Source organism: Odontomachus brunneus, unplaced genomic scaffold (assembly GCF_010583005.1).
Source record: "Odontomachus brunneus isolate Ranch 3 - 2012 unplaced genomic scaffold, Obru_v1 Obru_scaffold_164, whole genome shotgun sequence".
NCBI classification, from domain to species: domain Eukaryota; kingdom Metazoa; phylum Arthropoda; class Insecta; order Hymenoptera; family Formicidae; genus Odontomachus; species Odontomachus brunneus.
In genome coordinates this window covers 32,267-52,770 of record NW_022639614.1, presented here as the reverse complement: position 1 = coordinate 52,770, position 20,504 = coordinate 32,267, and the positions used below count along the sequence as shown (strand labels likewise).

The 20,504-nt window shown below is 34.4% G+C and overlaps 1 protein-coding gene across 2 annotated transcripts; it reads left to right on the top strand.

Annotated features, from left to right (window-relative positions):
• The first annotated feature begins 11,917 nt into the window (after nucleotides 1–11,917).
• On the top strand, nucleotides 11,918–20,485 carry LOC116851018 (aminopeptidase N-like). Of its 2 annotated transcripts, none has more exons than XM_032829995.1 (12): nucleotides 11,918–12,015; nucleotides 13,515–13,977; nucleotides 14,931–15,404; nucleotides 16,628–16,808; nucleotides 17,009–17,168; nucleotides 17,437–17,518; nucleotides 17,772–18,109; nucleotides 18,304–18,578; nucleotides 19,185–19,372; nucleotides 19,529–19,855; nucleotides 19,963–20,047; nucleotides 20,202–20,485. In XM_032829995.1, the coding sequence occupies exons 2-12, from the start codon at nucleotides 13,529–13,531 to the stop codon at nucleotides 20,322–20,324; spliced, it is 2,682 nt and encodes an 893-aa protein (XP_032685886.1). In that variant the 5' UTR covers nucleotides 11,918–12,015; nucleotides 13,515–13,528; the 3' UTR covers nucleotides 20,325–20,485. The 2 variants fall into 2 exon arrangements, with proteins under 2 accessions (XP_032685886.1, XP_032685887.1); XM_032829996.1 differs by lacking the exon at nucleotides 11,918–12,015 and having other exon boundaries at nucleotides 13,513–13,663; nucleotides 13,801–13,977.
• Nucleotides 20,486–20,504: the final 19 nt, after the last annotated feature.

The window sequence follows — 20,504 nt, the reverse complement described above, 5'->3', positions numbered from 1 at the left end:
GAGAGAGAGAGAGAGAGAGAGAGAGAGAGAGAGAGAGAGAGAGAGAGAGAGAAGCAGCGAGAAAGTCGGTTGAGGAAAAAGAGTCGCGTATTAATCTTAAAATCAATTGCAGATAAACGACCGAATGAATTTTTACTAAATAAATAACTAGTTATCGGTTAGTGACTACTTTGTTCCAATTATTTAATTACTTATATTATGTTATATATAGTTGTATATAGTTTTTATAACCTTTTTCACCGAAAACCAAGGAAACACTTTGAAATAAAATATTTCAGAAATGCTAAAATTGACATAGCGAAATCAATGTGATTTAAACATTTAAAAAGATAATCAATTTCTTATTCAAAGAATCTTGAGAGAAAGACAGAGAGAAAAAAAGAGAGAGAATCTCATCAGATATATTACATATATAATACATACATCTGCATGCATTGTGTAGTTTTAAGCATGTTAAAATGGCTGATAATAGACTTTCACATCACTTTACAATTTCTTTAGAGTTTCTTAAAGAACTTATAAAGAAATGTTATATTTTTGATATATTTCATTTTGAAATAAATTACCATCTTATTCAGCGACTCAATAAAAATAAGATTACATATATAACTTACATTATACTTTTTAGGCCAAAATCGGCCTGTATTAATTTATGTGATACTGAAATGTATCTAAATATGTTTAAATGTACATTTTATTACAATAGTTTTTAAATTTTTGTTCTTATATACAAATACGTTAAATTAGGAAAAATTTGTTGCATTATAAAGATTTTACAGATATTTATACTTTATAAATTTACAATCAAATATCTATCTACACAATCGGAAATGAGATTAATTTCGTAAAAACTAATAAAGATTATTGAAATTTCTGTTATGCATTTTTAATTTGATTAATCTTTCTATATCATGTATATATTATAGGTTTATTTTTTATTTAGTGAAACGCTTTCTTAATTTGACGCTTAAGCTTGATCTGCGATGTATTATTTGCTTTTTGTTTTTTTTTATTTCTTTCTAACTCATACTTTAAGTCTTAAACTAAAAAAAGAGAACAAGAAACAGAAAGCAAGAAGCACATTGTAGATTAGACTTTAGAGAGGACAGAAGCATGTATTACATTACGTGTCTACGGCGTGCTAGCCGATTTTAGCCCATAAACAATAGAACGTCTGGGAAATATGATTGTCCAACGCAAGAGGTTAATCATCTGACTGTGGTACAATGATAAAGATGAGAGAATAGATAACCCTGGCGAATAAGACACTGTATAATAAGTTCCGTATGACTAATAACACTGTTACTATATTCTTCCGTAACTCCGGAAGAGTGTTATTAGACATATGGGGAGAGCCTCTGTCGTGCCAAGAACTCTTTTATTTTCAAGGAAAAGATAGACTGGAAGAATGAGAACTAGTTCTCTTATACAAAAGTATTACTGAAAAAATAATAGAGATTACTAAAAAAATTATAAGAAAGAAGTAGTAATAATTATATAGATAGAAAGTTATTAAATAATAAGAAATGGTAATTAGAAAATTATTAAAGAAATAGTAGATATTACTAAAAGAAATTATTAATGAAAATAGTAGGGATTAATCACTACTCAGTGGTTTAGTAACTATTTGACAAATTACTGTATACAATATATTTTTTGTTGAATCTCCACAAATTTATCTATTGGAATAGTTTAGCAATCTTTAATGTTTGATTATTTTGCTTAAGTAAAAAAATTAGTGTTTCATATTTTGCGTCGCAACACTCAATACGTGTATCTCCGTATGATTTTGATTTCCTGCCCTCAGAAAAAAATTTATGATATTTGGAACTATAAAAGAACTATACAGTAAAAAGATTATACTTAGGAATATCATTTTTACAATAAATATCACCATAATGTTTGTAATATTTATAATATAAGCATAGTGTAACTGACCCATGTAAAAATTTTACCAAGAATTATAATTATTTGAAATAAAAAATATAGTAAGGTAACAAATATTGAGTGGTAAGAGAAATTAACTATTTTATATAGTCAATACAATTGGAATATTTGGCAAATGTAGGTACATGTGACTATGTTCCCAAAGTATACTTTACTATACATATAGAGTAATAAAATGGTGACTATAAATCTTTGTTCATTCTGCTATATCTTTAGATGAACTATAAATATATGTTTGAGGTCAAAATGAACTATAAAATATAGTGAGATTATAGTTATTCTATTTTTCTCTCTCAGCTTGTAGCTATCATTCACTCTTTTCTCACCCTTATAGAAATATCATACTAAGAATCATTGATAATTATATATTTTCAGTATTAAAAATACTGGATAATAAGTAATTATCAATGATTCTTAGTATGATATTTCTATAAGGGCAGACTGCTTCTGATTAATCAGAATGAATGAATAAAAACCGTTGGTCTCAATGAGCTATGATATCCTGGTGGATTATGCTTATAATATGCTTTTATATGGTTCAATAGTATTCCGGTAATAAAACTATACTGACCAATAACAATTCGTTACTGACTTATCAGTGATACTTGTCTGTAAGGGTGAGATGAATTAACAGAGGAATTAGACGTACGCGGAAATAAATGGCGAGCGCGCGCGGCCTGCGGATGCTAAGGAGTTCATTAATTAGCGATCGCGATTCATTTGCGCGTCCGTGCGCGCATCAGAGTCGAGCGCAGGAAAATGCGCACGCTGCCGTTAATCGCCACCGGCGGAATGCGACGTGCGCTTTGCGGATTATTGCACCCGGGCGAATTTCCGGCCGAACGAGCGAGCCGTTCGCATTGCGTTTTCGCGAGAAGTAGCCGGGCGAGGCGAAGCGAAGCGGAGCGACGCGGAGCGGAGAGGGAGAGAGAGAGGCCCCCTGGCGCGTTTCCTGCGTCGCAATCGATCCCGGCTTTGCATAATGATGCAGGCATTAGCGTGTAATCGCGTGGGCCTGATGTAACAGCGGCGCTGTAATTCGCCGGATTAATCATGCGCATGCCGCTTTGTGCCGCTCGCGCGTTCACGCGCCGCCAAGTGTTTAATCGCGGCCATTGCGGGAAATGAAGTCCGACTGCGTTGATGGGGTGCGTTTATAGTCAGGAAGAGAGATAGAGAGAGAGTGAAAGAGAGAGTGAGAGTGTGAGTGAGAGAAGCAGAGTTGGTTGAGAAAAAATTGATATCGTGTCAACCCTTTCAATTGCGTTGAGTCATATGTGCTCCACAATAAGCTGAATTTATTTTGTGTTAGCATTGTTCAATTTACTTTCCCTTGTATACAAATAGCGTTCATAATCAGAAAGATAGATAAAGAGTAAGAGGAGGAAGGAGAATAAGAGAGAGTGAGAGAAAGAATGTCATTTAAGGAAAAATCGAGTGCGTATTAATCCTTTCAATCGCGTTGGATCATATGTGTCTCACAATGAGTTGAATAATTTATTTTGTGTTAGTATTGTGCAATTTACTTTCCCTTGTATACAGATAGCGTTCATAATCAGAAGGAGAGATAAAGAGTGAGAGGAGGAAGAAGAATAAGAGAGAGTGAGAGAAAGAAAATCATTTGAGGAAAAATTGAGCGCATATCAACCCTTTCAATCGCATTGATTCATATATTCCCCACAGTGAGTTGAAGAATTTATTTAACTTACTTTACTGCATGTAATAATATATATGCTGAGAGAATTTTGTGATAAAAATTATTATAAGATTTTGCAATCGGAGAACAGATCAACATTTTGCAGTAATTGACTATCTTTTCATTTTATACTACTTATATTTTGGAAAACGAAATGTGCTATTAAAAATTGTTTTATATTTTTAACGAAATTTATTATGCTCCTTAACAAGATAAACTTACTGACAGTCTACTTCTGCACTATCTAAAATCAGAGTTTAGGGTTAAATTATAATACTCTATGATACTCTACGTGTAGAAAAAACGTGAACTATGTATGTCATATATATAGACAATGAATAATCTATGGACGTTGATTAAGGAACGAACGGTTTACTTAAAAATTAAAAAATGTTAATTATTTTATTAAACTTTATAATTCTAATGCTTCTAAATTGATAAATGTTGTTCCCTGAAGAAAGTTGAGTCCAATTTTCGGATGATATTCTTATCTCCAAAGTTAAGTTTACTGATTTGTCATATAATGAAGTGAATATTTCACTCAATTCGTTATTTTTCTTATCATTGCATTTATAATTGATATCCAAAACGGATACCAAAATTGCAACTGTCTCATAATTTAATTTTTTTGGATATTTTTTTGGATATTTTAATACAATTTACGATATTTATTCTATTTAGTTGACATGTGGTGTATATGAAAAAAGACTGTGTATGCATTGCGTAAACAATATATAAACATTTCGCGTAGATGTAATTTTAAAATCTATGACATAACTCCCTAAACTAAAACATAGAAAAATTGAAAAGAATCTATATGAAAAAAACTATAATATACTCTCTCCGTGTAAATATTTGAGATTTCTCCGAAAAGAAAGTCAGACCGAGAGGATTGACCAGTAAAAATTCATTAGACGAAGGTCAGGCAGATCCGAAGCGGATTTTCACAAGACACATAAAGAAGCGCGTATCGAAGACGTGCGGCGGGGGGAAAAGCGAGGATGTCTCGGCGTCTTTCTCTCTTCTCTCCTCTGGGAGAGGCTCTGGGAGAGTCTCTCCCCGAGTGCCGTTCGTTTTTCAGCTTCCTGTCGCCGGGATGTCGATAAAGTAGCCGGAGAGCCCGCACTTCCGAATCTGGCCTGGGCGTCTTCTTTCCGGCGATAAGGGCGCGCCCTCCGCTCCCCCGAGGGGCAAATCCAATTAGGAGAAAAATATCCCGCTCCTCCTGAATAAACGTCGCGTTCTCTCCTGTCGTCGGTCCCGCGGATGTCTATTATTCGACGGTCCGGAATATCTCGAGGAAAGGAAGGAAGGAGAGAGAAGGAGAGAGCCGCACGTTCGTTGACTTCAGAACGTCAGGATTATTGCGACCACGTTGGAATTGTCACGAGAATCCGGGAAACGTTTATTTCTTTAGATGTTATCTAAGCCCGTTATCTGTGAGCTCGTTTTTCGACTTTTTAATCTTTCCATTCACTCTTTCACGACGAATGGTCATTATAGCGGCTGTTCGCCAAATTAATAATTTTGTAAACATTTTTTATAAAGGTAGTAAAATACACGCGTAATGTAGTGCACATGTTTGTAAACCATTTTTTCCTTCATTTATGATGTTTAACGAGGAATATAAAAATATCGATGTTATCTTATTGTCATACTTTGTAATTATGACCTGTGAATCTTTACAATTTTTATTTGCGAAGCTCATTTGCAAAGATTTGCCGATATCAATATTGTCATATTTTTAGAAATGATGATGTCGTTGTTGTGACATAAACAAAGAACAATAGGAATTCATGTAATGAAAAGTTGATTATTTTTATATCATATTTTAATCTGAAAGTTTGTGACGAAATTATTAAGAAATATACATTAATAATTCTTTAAAAAAATTGTGAAATATAATATGCTTATGTTTAAAATATGTTTAATGAATTATTTAATCAAAATAATTATTGTTATGTAACTATTAAATACTAATTAAAAATTTATGTAACAAGAAAAGTATTATTTCTGAGATTCCTAATTAGAATTATTTCAGATTTCTGAGGCTTTCAGTTTGTTATTATAATATATTACATTATCAACGACAACGGTATCATAGTGCCATCTTCGCCACACTGTGGAAAGAAAGTATTGGATAAAAAGTGTAACTTTATATGGTAATTATTTTTATGGACAAAATATTATATTCTTTTTTATACAAATTCTCTTCAATTTTACTGTGTTTCTAGTAGAGTTTCTAGTAGTGCAAGAATAGACTGTCGATAAAGTCTGTTTTGTTGAGGAATATACATTTCGCTAGGAACGTAGCGAATTTTTTAGTAGTATATTTTGGTTTCTACAACATAAGTAGCATAAAATGAAAGAATAGTTTTTTATTTTTCGGTTATACAAAATTCTTTAGTAATTTTTATTATAAAGTTTTTGGTGTGTGCGTGTAAATTTGACTCAAGATTTACATATTTCTTGACCCCAAAAACCTATATGTACTTATTTTGGTGCGCAAATACATTTAATATCGCAGAATTTCAATACGACAATCACATCGCAATATGCGCTATTTTAAATTTTAGCTTTGTCTTCCAAAATTTGCAGCGCTACGTTGTAGGAAAATTCACAACGAGCAAGTTAAAAGAGAGAATCCTTGAAAGCATAGAAATCGGCCGTCGCGAATCAGAAGAATTTTGATAAGAGAGCAACAGGTGTTTTGGACCTGCTAACTCCTGCTCGCGAACTTTTACGGTTCAACGCGGGGTCGACGTTTCCTCAACCTTCGGACGTCTCGCGTCTCAAGGAGGTACACGACGGACGCGTTGGCGAACCAAGTGCACCGTCGGGTCTGCCCTAGCCACACTTCAGCCGTAATCGGATTCTCGTGCCGAAAATGGCGGTCGTAGACCGATCAGAATACACCCATGAAGCTGCGGAAACGCACCTCTCCGTGAATGGAGTTGCCAGGCGGCGCGCAGAGAACAGGACCCGGCGAGAAAAATCTGGCTCGGGGAAGGATACGAGCTCGGCTGCGAGGACGAGTACACGAGGAAGGAAGGTGGACGCAAAACCTTCCTGACGAGAAACCGGGAGCCGCTTCCCCGCGGCTGGTGGAAGGCTGAAGGTCGCGCAGTGCAGAGCAACTCTCGGCCAGTCGGTCGGCTTCCACAAATAGCCATCGTTCGTTTATTCAGTGTGTGCGTGTGTGTGTGTGTGTATGTGTGTATGTGGCGTACATGTGCCTGCACCCTCTTCTTTGTCCGCTAATCGTCCAGAGAAAGCAATTAAACGTGTAGCTCGTCCGCTCCATACAGTAGCGATGTTATCCTTGCGAGTTCGCTCTCTCTTCCCAATCCTCGCGTATGTATTAATATTATTATACGCGAGGCGATAATCTCTCCGCTGGGGGTGCCCTACACATTACGAATAACTGCGCGTTATTACATTATGCACTTAATTACGGCCTCTAACGGTTCAATCATCGCGTACACAGACGGGGCGATTAGTTTCTCGGTCAGCTGTCCGAGCCGCGCCGGGCGACCGCTTACTGCAGTAGTCGTCATCGTCTAGATGGACTCTTCGAGTTTACGACGTTATGAGGCTTCTCCTTGTTCTCATCTAGCGGGATGGGAGTTGATAGAAACGCGTAGTGAAAGACGGAGAGAGAGAGAGAGAGAGAGATAGAGAGAGAAGAATATAGAGAAGGAGCGAGAGGGAGAGAGAGATTGTTGGCGCGAGTCCCTCAGCGGGCTCATTAGTACCATGAGTGGGCTCTTTGAGTCAGCTGACGGACTTCTGACGGACTGACGTGGTCGCGAATCCACGCGGAACCGTTCCAGAAGAGGAACGCTCGAAGCATCCAGTCAGATTCTGTCGATTCGTCATGCGACGGAAACGTCGCGTCGTGGCGAATCGACGGCCGAGGCAGACTCTCGCGTCGTGAAAACACCTCGCGATTGCCCTTCGATGGACGGAGATCAAGGGGATTACCGCGAAACCATTCGCATGGCACTTGGTGGCGATTTAACAATGACAAGGCTCGATTTCTGGGACGTTAAACACAAGCTGTGGTTACGGTCTCGTACTCCATAACTTTTTCAGCAATTCCGTCAATGTCTGTCCGTGAGATTTCTGGGTCAAATAATTAAAACCAATCGCAATATCACACCAACATCACAATTCTCAGACCTGACAAACTTGAGTTTTTCAGTCTTGAATTTTTTTATCTTCCCAAAAGCGAATGTTTGATTAATAAAAGTTAATTAATAATAATTCTAAAAATTATGGCTAAATGGCCAAAATAGATTCACATGAATGTGGAAGCTTTGAAGTTACGAATATATCAAAACATGCCGGAGTTTCTATTTATTGCTGCTACTTATTTGTGACCTGTAGGAATCCACGAGGTGGGAGAGAGCTAACGACCTCTTGAGAACTAAGATGAAAACTCAACGGAAAGCTGCTGACGACCTGGAATCATATACCTATCAGTGTCGTCAATATCATTAGACAAAAAGTATCGCGCTTATGCTCATACTCTCTCGAGTTAATAAATCATCGGTACACACACACGACCATTGCTTTGAACGCTTCTCTTGTCTGTGTTGGCCTATTTAAGGAATTCGGATATGGGATTTTTTACTCACAAGCAAAGTTTTCAATCAATCAAATTTTTCTCTATTTAATAACTGATTCAAACAAATATATTTCTATTCAATTAACTGACGACTAATTCAAGCAAAAACAATTGGAGAATATTTAATTGATAATTAATTTCAACGAATTAAAGACTGTTCAATTAATAATGAGCAAAAGGGAGCAAAGATCGTTTAATTAGCAATTGAACTTGGCAAATTTAATTAAAAGCCATTCAATTGACGATTAATATAAGCAAATTCAATCGATTCAATCGAAGAGCCTCTAATTACCCAAGATTATCATTGGTTTTGTGGATAATATTTATGATAACTTCATGATACATCATGAAGGATGTCGATGATTGAGAAGCGCTAAATAGGACTCGTATTGAGAAGAACATTAGTTATATTTCTGAGCTTTATTTCTTTCATCGAAAGGATTGAATTTGCTAATATCAATCATTAATTAAACGGTTCTTGATTAAATTTGTTAAGTTTAATGTTCAATTTAATTAAATTTGCTAAGTTCAACTCACATGAAGTACGTTTCGTACCATTGACAAGCTTAACTCTTGTAAATGGGTAAAGAGGACTTGTTTAATAAAAAATGGCGTAAACTGGTAGAAAATAAAATATGTTTTCAATTAATTTTAGATATTTATAAAGTATTCAATTAATTTGAGGTATTTATAAGCCTCAAATCTTTCTTGTTTTATGTGGAAAGATGTATGGACTAGGGAAGACTAGTCAGGGCTAGTCAGCTACTGGGGTAAGTTGCAAAACCGGTTATTTCTAGCATTTTCTAACAAGTTATGAAATTAAGCAAGCAGGCTTTTGGAGTGTGTCAAAGATAGCTTTAAATCTCTGCTTGCTTAACTCTGAAATCTGTTAAAGAACAGTAGAAATAATCTATTTTTTGCCAACTTACTTCGTGCCCAAATAACCTCGGTCTCCCTTATTCATTGGTAAAACAGAAACTCAACAATCATAATTTTATGGATTGGATCATTCTTGCATAACTGTGGCCGATTGTGACCGAGACGGAGTGGCGCGAACCGAATTGCTGTCAATGAATAAGAGAAGGAGAGGAAACCGCCGCGCATATCACGCGTGCTGCACCACGCGAGGGACAAATACACAAGAAACGAAAGCGGCGGCTCAGCCGAGGTCCCACTTCCACGGAGAATAACACCGGCGCGCAGCAGCAACGCTGAAACATTAACGGCGCCTTCGGATAATCCCGGCCAGGTGAAATATGCCCCGGCCACCTCTGCGGCGGTCGCGCGAACGAAAGTATGTCTCTCCGAGCCTAGAGTCTCGTACAGGGTGTCCCAGAAAGCGCTCCTTACCTCCGCGGTATATCACCCGAGAAGCGCCGCCTTCTGCCTGTTCCTTCCCGCTCGGATTCGATTCCGAATCAGAAAGCCCGAATCGCGAGACGCGATTACTCGGCAACGGATATGCGGCACTGGTCGCTGGTCCTCGCTGGCGCGCGCGATAATAAGGGCGGTGGACGCGCACCCCCGCGAGAGCAACGCGGATCTGAAGGGTGTCCCTTCTCGGGCACCCTGTATACTGCGCGATCCACGCGCTGCTTCATCCTCCTGAGAAAGTCTCGAGTGCGCGACTACATACACACTTATCTCGCGCAACACGACGGATTATCCGTCTCTCGAGCGAGGCGTGATATACAATCACCATAAATCGACGGGACGGGTTAGCATCCTCTGTTCCCCTCTTTCTACCTCTCTCCCTTTCTCACTCTTTCTCTCTTTCTCTTTCTCTCTCTTCGTCCCTTTCTCTTTTTTCCGCGCCCGAGTCCTGCAAGATTCATACCTGCTTCGGATAGCCTCCTTCGTATTCGATGATCCAGCGCCGTTGCCGCCGCCAGATTCTGTGCCCTTTCGCGAAGGGCGAAACAACACCTCTCTGCGGGCGATTTTTCGCAGTCGCGAGAGAGGTGTCGCCTTAATATGGGGAGAAATGTCTCCCCCGCCAAATTTATAGCCCGCCGCAACCTTCCGCGCTCGCGAGATCCTTCGCGGCGTGAAGGTAACACGGCTCAGGGGCGCATTTAATATCGAGGGTGTGTTTGCGACGTTGACGACGACGAGTGTCGCGAGATTAAAGGAAGAGAAAAGTGTTAATGGAGATAAATTGGACGCTGCAAGAGAAGCAAGAGGACAATGAACTCTTGTGATGATAACAGCAGTCGAAAAGATACGAGGGACTCGGTCGCGAAAGCCTCGAGAAAAGAAGAGAAACACTTCTGTACACAGACCGACATAACAGCCTTAACATATGGAGTTATATCTTTCTACAAGGTATAACATATGGTTCTTATTCTCAACTCACTTTTATTGATAAAAGTGCCTTTAAATGTGACTTATAGACTCTTTTGATTAGTTTTTAGTCACATTCAGAGGCACTTTTGTTGATAAAAGAGAGTTCAGAATAAAGGCCATTGTCTTGTGTGTATGGAGAAATTCAGGGAGACTATAAAATACTATAACTTCAAGTGTTAAGCTATTATACCAGCCTGTGTACATGAGAGCGTTCCACGTCGATTTGAATGCGTGACGCCGCGCACGCGCCTGTCGACAGACAACAGTTCTTACTCTGAGGAAGAGACGTTTGCTTGTGACTCTGTAATCGCATGGTGAAATAATGATAGTTTGGAGAATTATTTTAGCAATAGGGGAGACCGAGACTATATGGATATGTTGCTCATATTTTTTAGTATTTATCTTGAGAGGAATAATGAGTATAAAATCACGAAATGATTTTTTTAGAACATAAATACTTTTTCTTGAGTTTCATTAAAGTTGGAATAATATTACAATTAAGAAATAGAAAAAACTAACTTGATAATAGTAAAGTAAATTTTCGAATTTCTCAATGTTTTCTATTAATATTCTCCATCGTGACGGAATAAAATTAAGCGATGTGTTATTCAGTTAAAATGAAATTTTTGCAAATGTATGATATACTGTTTTTCATGATAAATGCAATTTTCATTCATAAAATAATTGAAATAGAGCATAGGGCGGGCGAGGTAAAGTTGTCCTACATTTAAGGGCTTGCAGGAGGGCTATGAGGACCTCTCGCAGAGACTTTTACTAATTAAGACGCGCTATTAATCTTACGCTCTGAAGTGCTTAAAAAAGCTATGATTGATTTATACGACGCTTCAAAGTATTTATTGCGTATAACGAATCGCACTCTACATGTGTGCCTGGACACACAGAAAAGCAGTAAGACGTTAGCAGTAAGTAAATTCATCAATTATAGCCGCCGATATTCCAAATGTATATGTTCATTTCTGGATATTAACATCAAAGTACTACAGTGACAAATTGCTGATTTGATGTATTCTTTTTGCTTCATGGATGATTGATAAATAATTAATAAATAATTTATACAAAATTAGAAAATCTCTGTCCTAATAACTTGAGCAAAAACGAATTCATTGTTTCAAATAATTGTTTTAAACAATTGAATTGAAATAATTGTTGAAGGAAATATAAAATATATCGATACAAATAATTTATTTTCGTTTAGTGCTACGCAATCTCATTTGAAGATAAACATATTAAAAAGATATTTTTCAAATAAGATGTCCTTTTTTCTGCGTACGTGTGCGCGCGATCATAAGAGATCAACATGTTTAGCAGATACCTCATGCTTACAATAACATCAGGTATCAGCAGTAATGCTAGTTTTCACGGACTCGTCAAACAGGTAAGATACGACGCTTACCGACACGTAGAAGTTATACTTTAAATCTTCAAGAGAGAATATCATACACTTGCAATAAATTTTATAGTTAATAACACTTCGCTTAATTTTATTCAGTCACAATGGAGAATATTAATAGAAAACATTGAGAGACTCGAAAATTTACTTTGCTATTACTAAGTTAGTTTTTTCTATTTCTTAACTTCTGTAATATTATTCCGAATTTAATGAAACTCAAGGAAAAGTATTTATGTTCTAAAAGGATTATTTCGTGATTTTATATCCATTATTCCTCTCAAAATAAGTACTAGAAAAAGCACATGAACAACATGTGAAGATATTTTGAGATTTCGAGACAATAAACGTGTCGAAAGCAGCTTATTATTGCGACAAACTTTATTTGTATAATTTCAACACATGAGAAGAGTTACAACAAACAATAGAAATATCGATTCGAAAATCTTTCAATTATTTTTAACAAAAAACAAATCGAAAGAATCAGCATCGGGATTATAATGGTGTACGAATAGATAGACAATCTGATATTTTAGACTTTCGTAGAGTTATCCAATACTTTGTTTTATTCCTAGTTTGGACGGTGTAGTTCTTTCTTGTGTTTGCTTTCGACGTTTCGTGAACATTTCAGTTCATTCTTTCAGGAAGCAGAGCAATCTGATACATAATTTGCTATACCATTATTCAGATAATATAGATAGATACTTATTTATTGATATATATTTCTGATTTTAATATAAATAGTTGCAAATATATACTATGGCAACATAAACAGCTACTTTGATCTAAAGTGCGTCTTATTGTCAAGGACTAGATATTCAAATATTCTGTAACTCAATCTGCTGAATTAGTGTTCTAAGTACTGCACAGTGCTTTCTGTAACTATCGCTGTCTGTAACTTTCTATATAAAGTTTGTCGCGATAATAAGCTGTTTTCGACACATTTATTGTCTCGAAATCTCAAAACACCTTCATATGTTGTTCATGTGCTTTTTCTAGTATTTATTTTGAGAGGAATAATGGATAAAAAATCACGAAATAATCCTTTTAAAACATAAATACTTTTTCTTGAATTTCATTAAATTCGGAATAATATTACAGAAATAATTAAGAAATAGAAAAAACTAACTTGGTAATAGCAAAGTAAATTTTCGAGTATTTATTGTTTTATTCTTTCCCTGTGTTTAATCAAACTTATTAAAATGTAAAGATAATTATTCGTATATCGTCCATAATAGATAATGAGTATATACAAATTATAATTTTATAAATATATATCGTCCCTCCCGATAATCAGTTGACAATCAACCGACAAAACCAAATTAATTCGATAAAAACCAACACTTGAAAATATTCGTATTTTTTTCTTTCCTTTTTCTTATTTTAAAATTGGAAATAACATTTTATAAATGTGGATGGTCTTGCTTTGCATCTTATTTCATCTTATATACATGTATTCTCAGTTGATAGACAAATTGTTTGCGTAGATGTATGAAGCAAAATGGTGTCCTTGAGATTGCTATTGAGCACCGCTGTGTTATTCGCCGTTAAAGTGGTCAGCAGTGATTTTGACTGCGCAACATTCTCTGCCTCTGACAATATACCGTTTGATTTAGTGGCGCCAGTACTTTATAAGGTCGACTTTATTATAACAAATAACTCAGTAATTCTTGGCCACTCTAACATCCTCCTCGAAGTTCATCGCACAGTTAGACGCATCAGTTTACATGTTAACGAATTGAATATAATTAATAAGTCGATAATGTTTATCAGGACAAATATGATGACCAAAAAGCGAAACATAGGATACGTACCTCATCGGATTGGTTATTGTCCCATATCGCAAATTTTGGAGTTGAATTTTAAAGATGATATATATCCGGGAATGTATAATTTAAGCATAAAATTCCAGTTCCCTGTTGACTTGTCTCCGTATGATAATTTCTTCTGGTGAGTTAACGTTACAGTAGCATGAATCTCATATTCATCAATCGTTTCTACAATATTACTCATTTTTGCTGTAATTGTCGCTATTATGTATTTTTATCTACAAAAACTTTTAAAGTGCATAACGTCCAAAGAGTAATAAGATATTACTCGAGGTTTGCATATGAAAGCGCGAATTCCTTAAATTTTCAAATTCAATTCGGTTCAAATCCATTTCAGTTTTCAAGATGTCCCAAAACTATCGTATATAATAATATAACAAATATTAATTTGTACAATGTATATAAAAATATTATTAATGTATATATATTATTTTATTACTGAAAAATATATAATATATATAAAACTATAGTATGTATATATATAATATGTTATATATATATATATATATATATATATATATATATATATATATAATATTATGTATATATATAATATATATTTTTTGTATTATATTATTATATTATAATAATTAAATTATAATATATTATAATAATATAATATAAAATAAAATACCATGCGAATTCTTCAACCAGAGCTCTCTGAAAATTGTAACAAAAGAAAATTGAAACATCAATTTTCGAATTATAAATCAATGAAAAAGCCACTTTCTGCGCGAACTAAGTACCTCCAAAGTGAAATAAACAATGAAATTATTTTTTTCTTGTCACTTTTATACAGATAGAATATAATTAAACTAAATCTCAAGATAAAACTTAGTTGTAAAGATATATTAATAATATTAATAAAGCAGCAAAATTCGTCGATATTTCTATATTAGGACTTTGAATCCCAATTAAGTTCCAAAAAGTTAATTAAAGCATCGTACAATAATTTTGGGACTTCTTATATAATTATTTTTCTCGATAGTTGAAACAATTGAACATACTGATTTCCACATTACATAACAGCTGGAAATCAATCGTTATCTAATACAATTCGTTGAAATGTGATAGGTTGTCCACAATACGGAATGAGTTGAACTCGCCACGCAGAGTGTTTCCAAGTTGGGATAATCTGGGGGCAAAGGCACGTTTCAGCATCTCAGTGAAACATTCTAAGTATCAACAGGCTTTATCAAATGCGCGAATATCACACATAGATTACGATAAAGACGAAACGAAGACATATTTCGAAGAGATTCCTATGATAGCTCCTCGTGAAGTGGCAATTGCAGTGATCGATTCTGTAATTTACAGACAGACTAGTTTAATTTCTAAGGAGATTATATGGTGTCGACAGCAAGTGGATGACTATTTAAAGTATTTTATTTTCGCTATTAAAGAGTGCAGGACAACATATAACATATATATTAAAAACATAACATATAACCCATATATTGGAATTTACAAAACAATAAAATTAGATCATGTCTTGATGCCGAATGCTCCAATGAAAATCATGAGATATCCTGGACTCATTATTTACAGGTATGTAGAATGATTAACAATATCGACGTAGAGCGTATTAAATTCAACATGAAACTTCTCTACGGTTTGGGGATCTTTCTTATAAAGTAAATAGTTAAAGAATATTAGCGCGCGTGAGTGCGCAGTAAAGCGGTAGGACAGGTTCTGTAGGCGCTTCTCAAGGAAGGTGATTTTGATTTGCTCACAATGTCTTGACAACGACGAGTATATGCAGTGCAGTTCAATATTATGCGTTGCATGAACATTGCAAAACGGAAAAATAGAAAAAATAGAAATTAAAAAATTTTATCACATTTTTGTAGCTTATCCGTCATGTATTTCAAACGCAGTAAAAATTGTGTATTTATATAATAATAATTGTATATTTTACATATTAATTTTCTGAAAGAAAAACATATTAATAATAATTGTATATTTTACATATTAATTTTCTGAAAGAAAAACAGTCAACGACCTCGTTTTTTTTATATTTCTAAAAATCCCTTTTAAAAATTACCGTTTTATTTTTTGTTTTATTGGATTAGTGCTACAAGGGTTTATCAAATGAAATAAAAAACAAAATTCCCAAAGATGAATAATTTTTACAAATAAAACGAATAACATCGAGTCGGTATTTTTTACACATCTAAAGAAAACTTTCCATTTTTTTTAATACCTAAATTTCCTACAAAAATTTAATAAAAAGATTTTTTTAACTATTAAAATCACGAAAGTACTTCGATTGTTAGAATTAAAAACTTGATATTGGAAAGCGTTTCTTATTTACGATATATGAAAATAGTGCTTATATTAACTTTAATTATCTCGGTTTCCGTGCGATCAGTCCTTTTTATTAAATTTTTTACTTAATTGTACAAACCTATGCATAATTATTTTCCTTAATGCGTTTTAATTGGACACAAGCAATTGACACGATTATTGTCACCTTGTTTAATATGCGTACTTGAAGTGTTATTTCATAAATTGTCGAGAATAAAAAAGATTTCCAGTACTCAGAATTCGAAAGTGCGTACATACTTATGCATACGCACGACAGAATCGAAGTTGATCCTATAAATTCGTTAATAAAGAGAATTAATCTTGAATTTCGCAGCCTAACTGTTCAGACAAATTATGTACTGAGATCTTCGAATTATTATTATAATTATGTACATAAAAACATTCAATTACGTGTGTTCGTAGCAAAGAAACTCTTCCAATCGCATTATTCTTGTACTTTACAGAGAACAAGATTTTATCTACAATATAGATTCAGACTATCCTGGTTATAAGAGCAACATATTGAACTTACTAGGGCAAGAAATGGCGCGTCAATGGTTCAATCAAGTGACCAGTCCGTCTTCGTCGGCTGACGTTTTGTTTAGTGAGATCATCGCGTCGTTTCTCAATCATATTTTGACAGAGGTTGTTTCATATATTTCGTATTAGTAAAATGTAAATTATCTAGTTGGCACGTATCATTGATATCATAACAATTTTTAAGTTCTTAAATAAATTTCTGTCAGGCGCGGTAACGCGTGTTATTATTGCGTGTTATACTGATTCTAGTACCTTTTTCGACGTTATATTCACACAACCGCAATAAGTATCGTATTACTTTCTAGAAGCTGCAAAATAAGACGATACAGGATCTTTACGCGGTTCAAATGATGCAGTCTGCTTTTCATCACGATTCTGCTCTCAAAATAAAACATGTCTTACATAAAATTGACAGTGCTGATAAAATTGAGAGGGACCTTTATTTTCGCATATATTGCAATAAAGGTAAGACTGGGCACACACAGTTGATAAGATCATTCGTAAATATTTGAATAACAATATTTGGAAAGCGAGACGAATAGTTAGTGGCAAAACATTTACAATTTATATTTATGTGTAATTCAATACTTTACATATATACGTTGACATTATAATTTGAGGGCAAATTTAAAGATAAAATTGATAAAGTAAATTTTATAAAGTAATACAAGTTATTCAGGATATATCAGATATTATCTTAATCTTTCATTATTTATCGTGTGAATTGTTGCAGGAGTCGCCTTAACCCGAATGTTGTATTATTTATTCAGCCCGGATGACTTTCACATTGCTATGCAGATGTATTTCACTCATATGTGAGTAATATATTCACATTGTAATTTTATATTCTTGATGTTAGTTATATCTGCGATATGTTCGAAAAATTTTATGTTTTGATAGATTAAAAAGCAAATCTTATGATTAGTTTGATCAAGTTTAAGAAGTTTCATCAGAGTTAAATTACATAAAATGACGTATAGTTAAAGTCGAGGTAGTTAAATATATTTGGATATATTTATAAGAAAATTTACATTTTTTTCTCATCGATATTAAAATGTATCGATTAAGGGATCATAAAGGTTCGTTTGAACTTGCGAATTTATGGGACGCTTTGCAACATGTCCTTGACATGAGAAACAAGAAATGGATCTTTTCGCTAAACGAACTAACGGATATGTGGCTAAATCTACGGTCTTACCCTGTTGTGTACGTTGATCGTTATTTTGATAATAACACGGTGGCCATTTCAAAATACGACACCAGTATAATACCTATAACTTACATCACGCAATCGAATCTCACCTCTGGTCTTACTTGGAATTTTACTTGGCTCACTGGTCATGAGAACCAAATTATCTTTGAGATTGCTGAAGATGATTTTATCTTAGTCAATATGGAACAAACTGGTGAGTGTTAATCGACAAATTCGTCACGTTTATTCTATGTTTAATGCTGTATCACTTTTTTAAGATATAACTTGAAGAATTGCTCGTATTCCCTATAATTGAACACGAAAATTAATGTTCAAGGCATTTCTAAGTAAATACGATTGGAATTAATTAATATAGTAACAAGAACATAATTTCTCTTTGTACGGCAGGATATTATCGCGTCAACTACGATTTCAAGAGTTGGCAGAAGATTTTGTCTTATGTGCTCTTCCAAGATTACACCGTCATACACGCCATTAATCGCGCTCAACTCATCGACGACGCGTTTTATTTTGCGATGCAGCGGACACTCAGTCCTTCTATCTTTTTGAATCTCATTTTGCATTTATCGTATGAAACGGATTATATAGTGTGGTATCCTGTGTTCAACATCTTAGCGAGGATGTCGACTTATCTCGAATTACCAGAAAGTCAACAGTTCAAGGTAAGTGATAATATCATTTCATCAAACAACATCAAGTTAACTATTTAGCGTCTTATGTGTACTATCATACGAGGAGTTCATAAAAGTTTTGATAGCCCAGAGTATTTTATTTACATGCAAGACGGAATCACTTTCATCAATCTCGTTCATGTTCAAACTAATTAATGTATTTGGCCGACAATAATGTTGGAAAGGTTAACACGTTTGTTATAATGATTTATTAGGGAAATTTTCTCTACGGATAATATCGCGCTTGTTTTTATGTAATTGTGTAAAATAAACTTGATTTGTTTGAAATGTCAATACGCAAAGAAAAATATCTTTGTCATACATATGTGATGTTGATAGCGAACATAGTAAGTAAGATTGAAAATTTTTAGTTTAAAGTTGAACCTGAAGTAAAAGATCGATGCGTCACACATGTACTAATTATTTCAGTTTCTGTATACCAGACTTTTTCTAATTGTAATTTGCGTATATATAAGTCGTGTTTCCATTAATATACCGTGAAAGTTTGAAAAAATTTCTAAGAAAATGTGTTTATAAATCAACTGCTTTAAGTGATAAAATACCAATAAGTGACTAGTATTATTGCATGATTTACAGGAAATCATATTAAAATTGTTAGGAAATCTTTTGGAGGCAATAGGATATGAAGAATGTTCTGATGAAAGTGATATGACAAAGTCATTGAGATTATTAGCAGTAAGATGGGCTTGTAAATTGGGTCTTAGAGAATGCAAGTATGCCGCCTTGACTAAACTGTTCGAGCATCTCAACCAGCCTGACAAACCGTATGTGTATAAATCTCTTTACATTCGGCATTTTTTAAAGCATACTTTTCATGTATCTCTCATTTGTTTGTTTGTTTAATCACTCGTGCAGTCGAGACACGAGATCGAGAGTTGTGTTTGCCTTATGAGTTTGTATTTTTTTTGGATGTGCCATAGAATTTCACCATGGTGGAGGGAATGGGTATATTGCACAGGTATGGAAACGGCAAATTTAAAAACTTGGCAAAGGTGGATGGAGAAATGTGTTAGAGAGCAAAATAGCACGTGCTTAACTTACTTGTCTTGTACTAAGAAGGAAAATGTCGTCAGCTATTATTTAGATCTGCTCGTGGAGACACGCACGTATGGAAATTTTTCAAAAATATATGAATTCACGAATACCACAGAGATACTGATGCTTTTCCATATTCTGTTTAAAAATCAAGCGAAGCACAATTATATGCTTGCGATGTTCGTATATATACAGGACAAAATAATTGACAAGTGAGTTTTTCTTCCTAAATCAATTCCTTTCTATGTAACGATTTGAGATTGTGAGAGTGTGAATTATATTTGGTAATGATATATTTGATGCTTTTTTGATGTTATAGGATTTATCGTAACTTCGAAATAAATCCAGTGAAGTTGTTAACAGAAGTTATAGGGAATATATATTCCCACGACAGTTTTGATATGGTAAATTTTGCGACTTTATATTCTATACTTACTTATTCCCGTCTTCTTATTAATTTTGCTACTCTGCGATATATTATGTCACGGTTAATTTTGGTCGTATTACACTAAATTACTGTTGCTTGTTGTCGACACTTATCAAAATTATATGTTGCAGATGGCGATATATGCAGAATATTTGGAATTTAAAAGCAAGGCTCAGGAAGATCAATTTTATGGCTTGATACGTTTTCGACTTAAAATGTTGACTCGAATAGCCGCACATTTTTATATATTTTAATTTATATTTTAAACAGAAAATATGGTTAGAATCAGATTGGGCCTAAACCATATTTTTTGGCTGTTTTAACACGAAGATGGTAGTAGTAACATGCATATAAGATTGTTATCATTAAAATTGTGTTAGTATAATTGATTAAAAAATTATTGTTTTGACCATAATTTGTAATCATTATTTCTC

Excerpts from the sequence above, each read along its gene's own strand:
- LOC116851018 (XM_032829995.1), top strand. The coding sequence starts at position 13,529 with ATGGTGTCCTTGAGATTGCTATTGAGCACCGCTGTGTTATTCGCCGTT. Across the intron at positions 13,978-14,930 it reads CCGTATGATAATTTCTTCTG|GTTGTCCACAATACGGAATG; the intron begins GTGAGTTAACGT and ends GAAATGTGATAG. Across the intron at positions 15,405-16,627 it reads CCTGGACTCATTATTTACAG|AGAACAAGATTTTATCTACA; the intron begins GTATGTAGAATG and ends TGTACTTTACAG.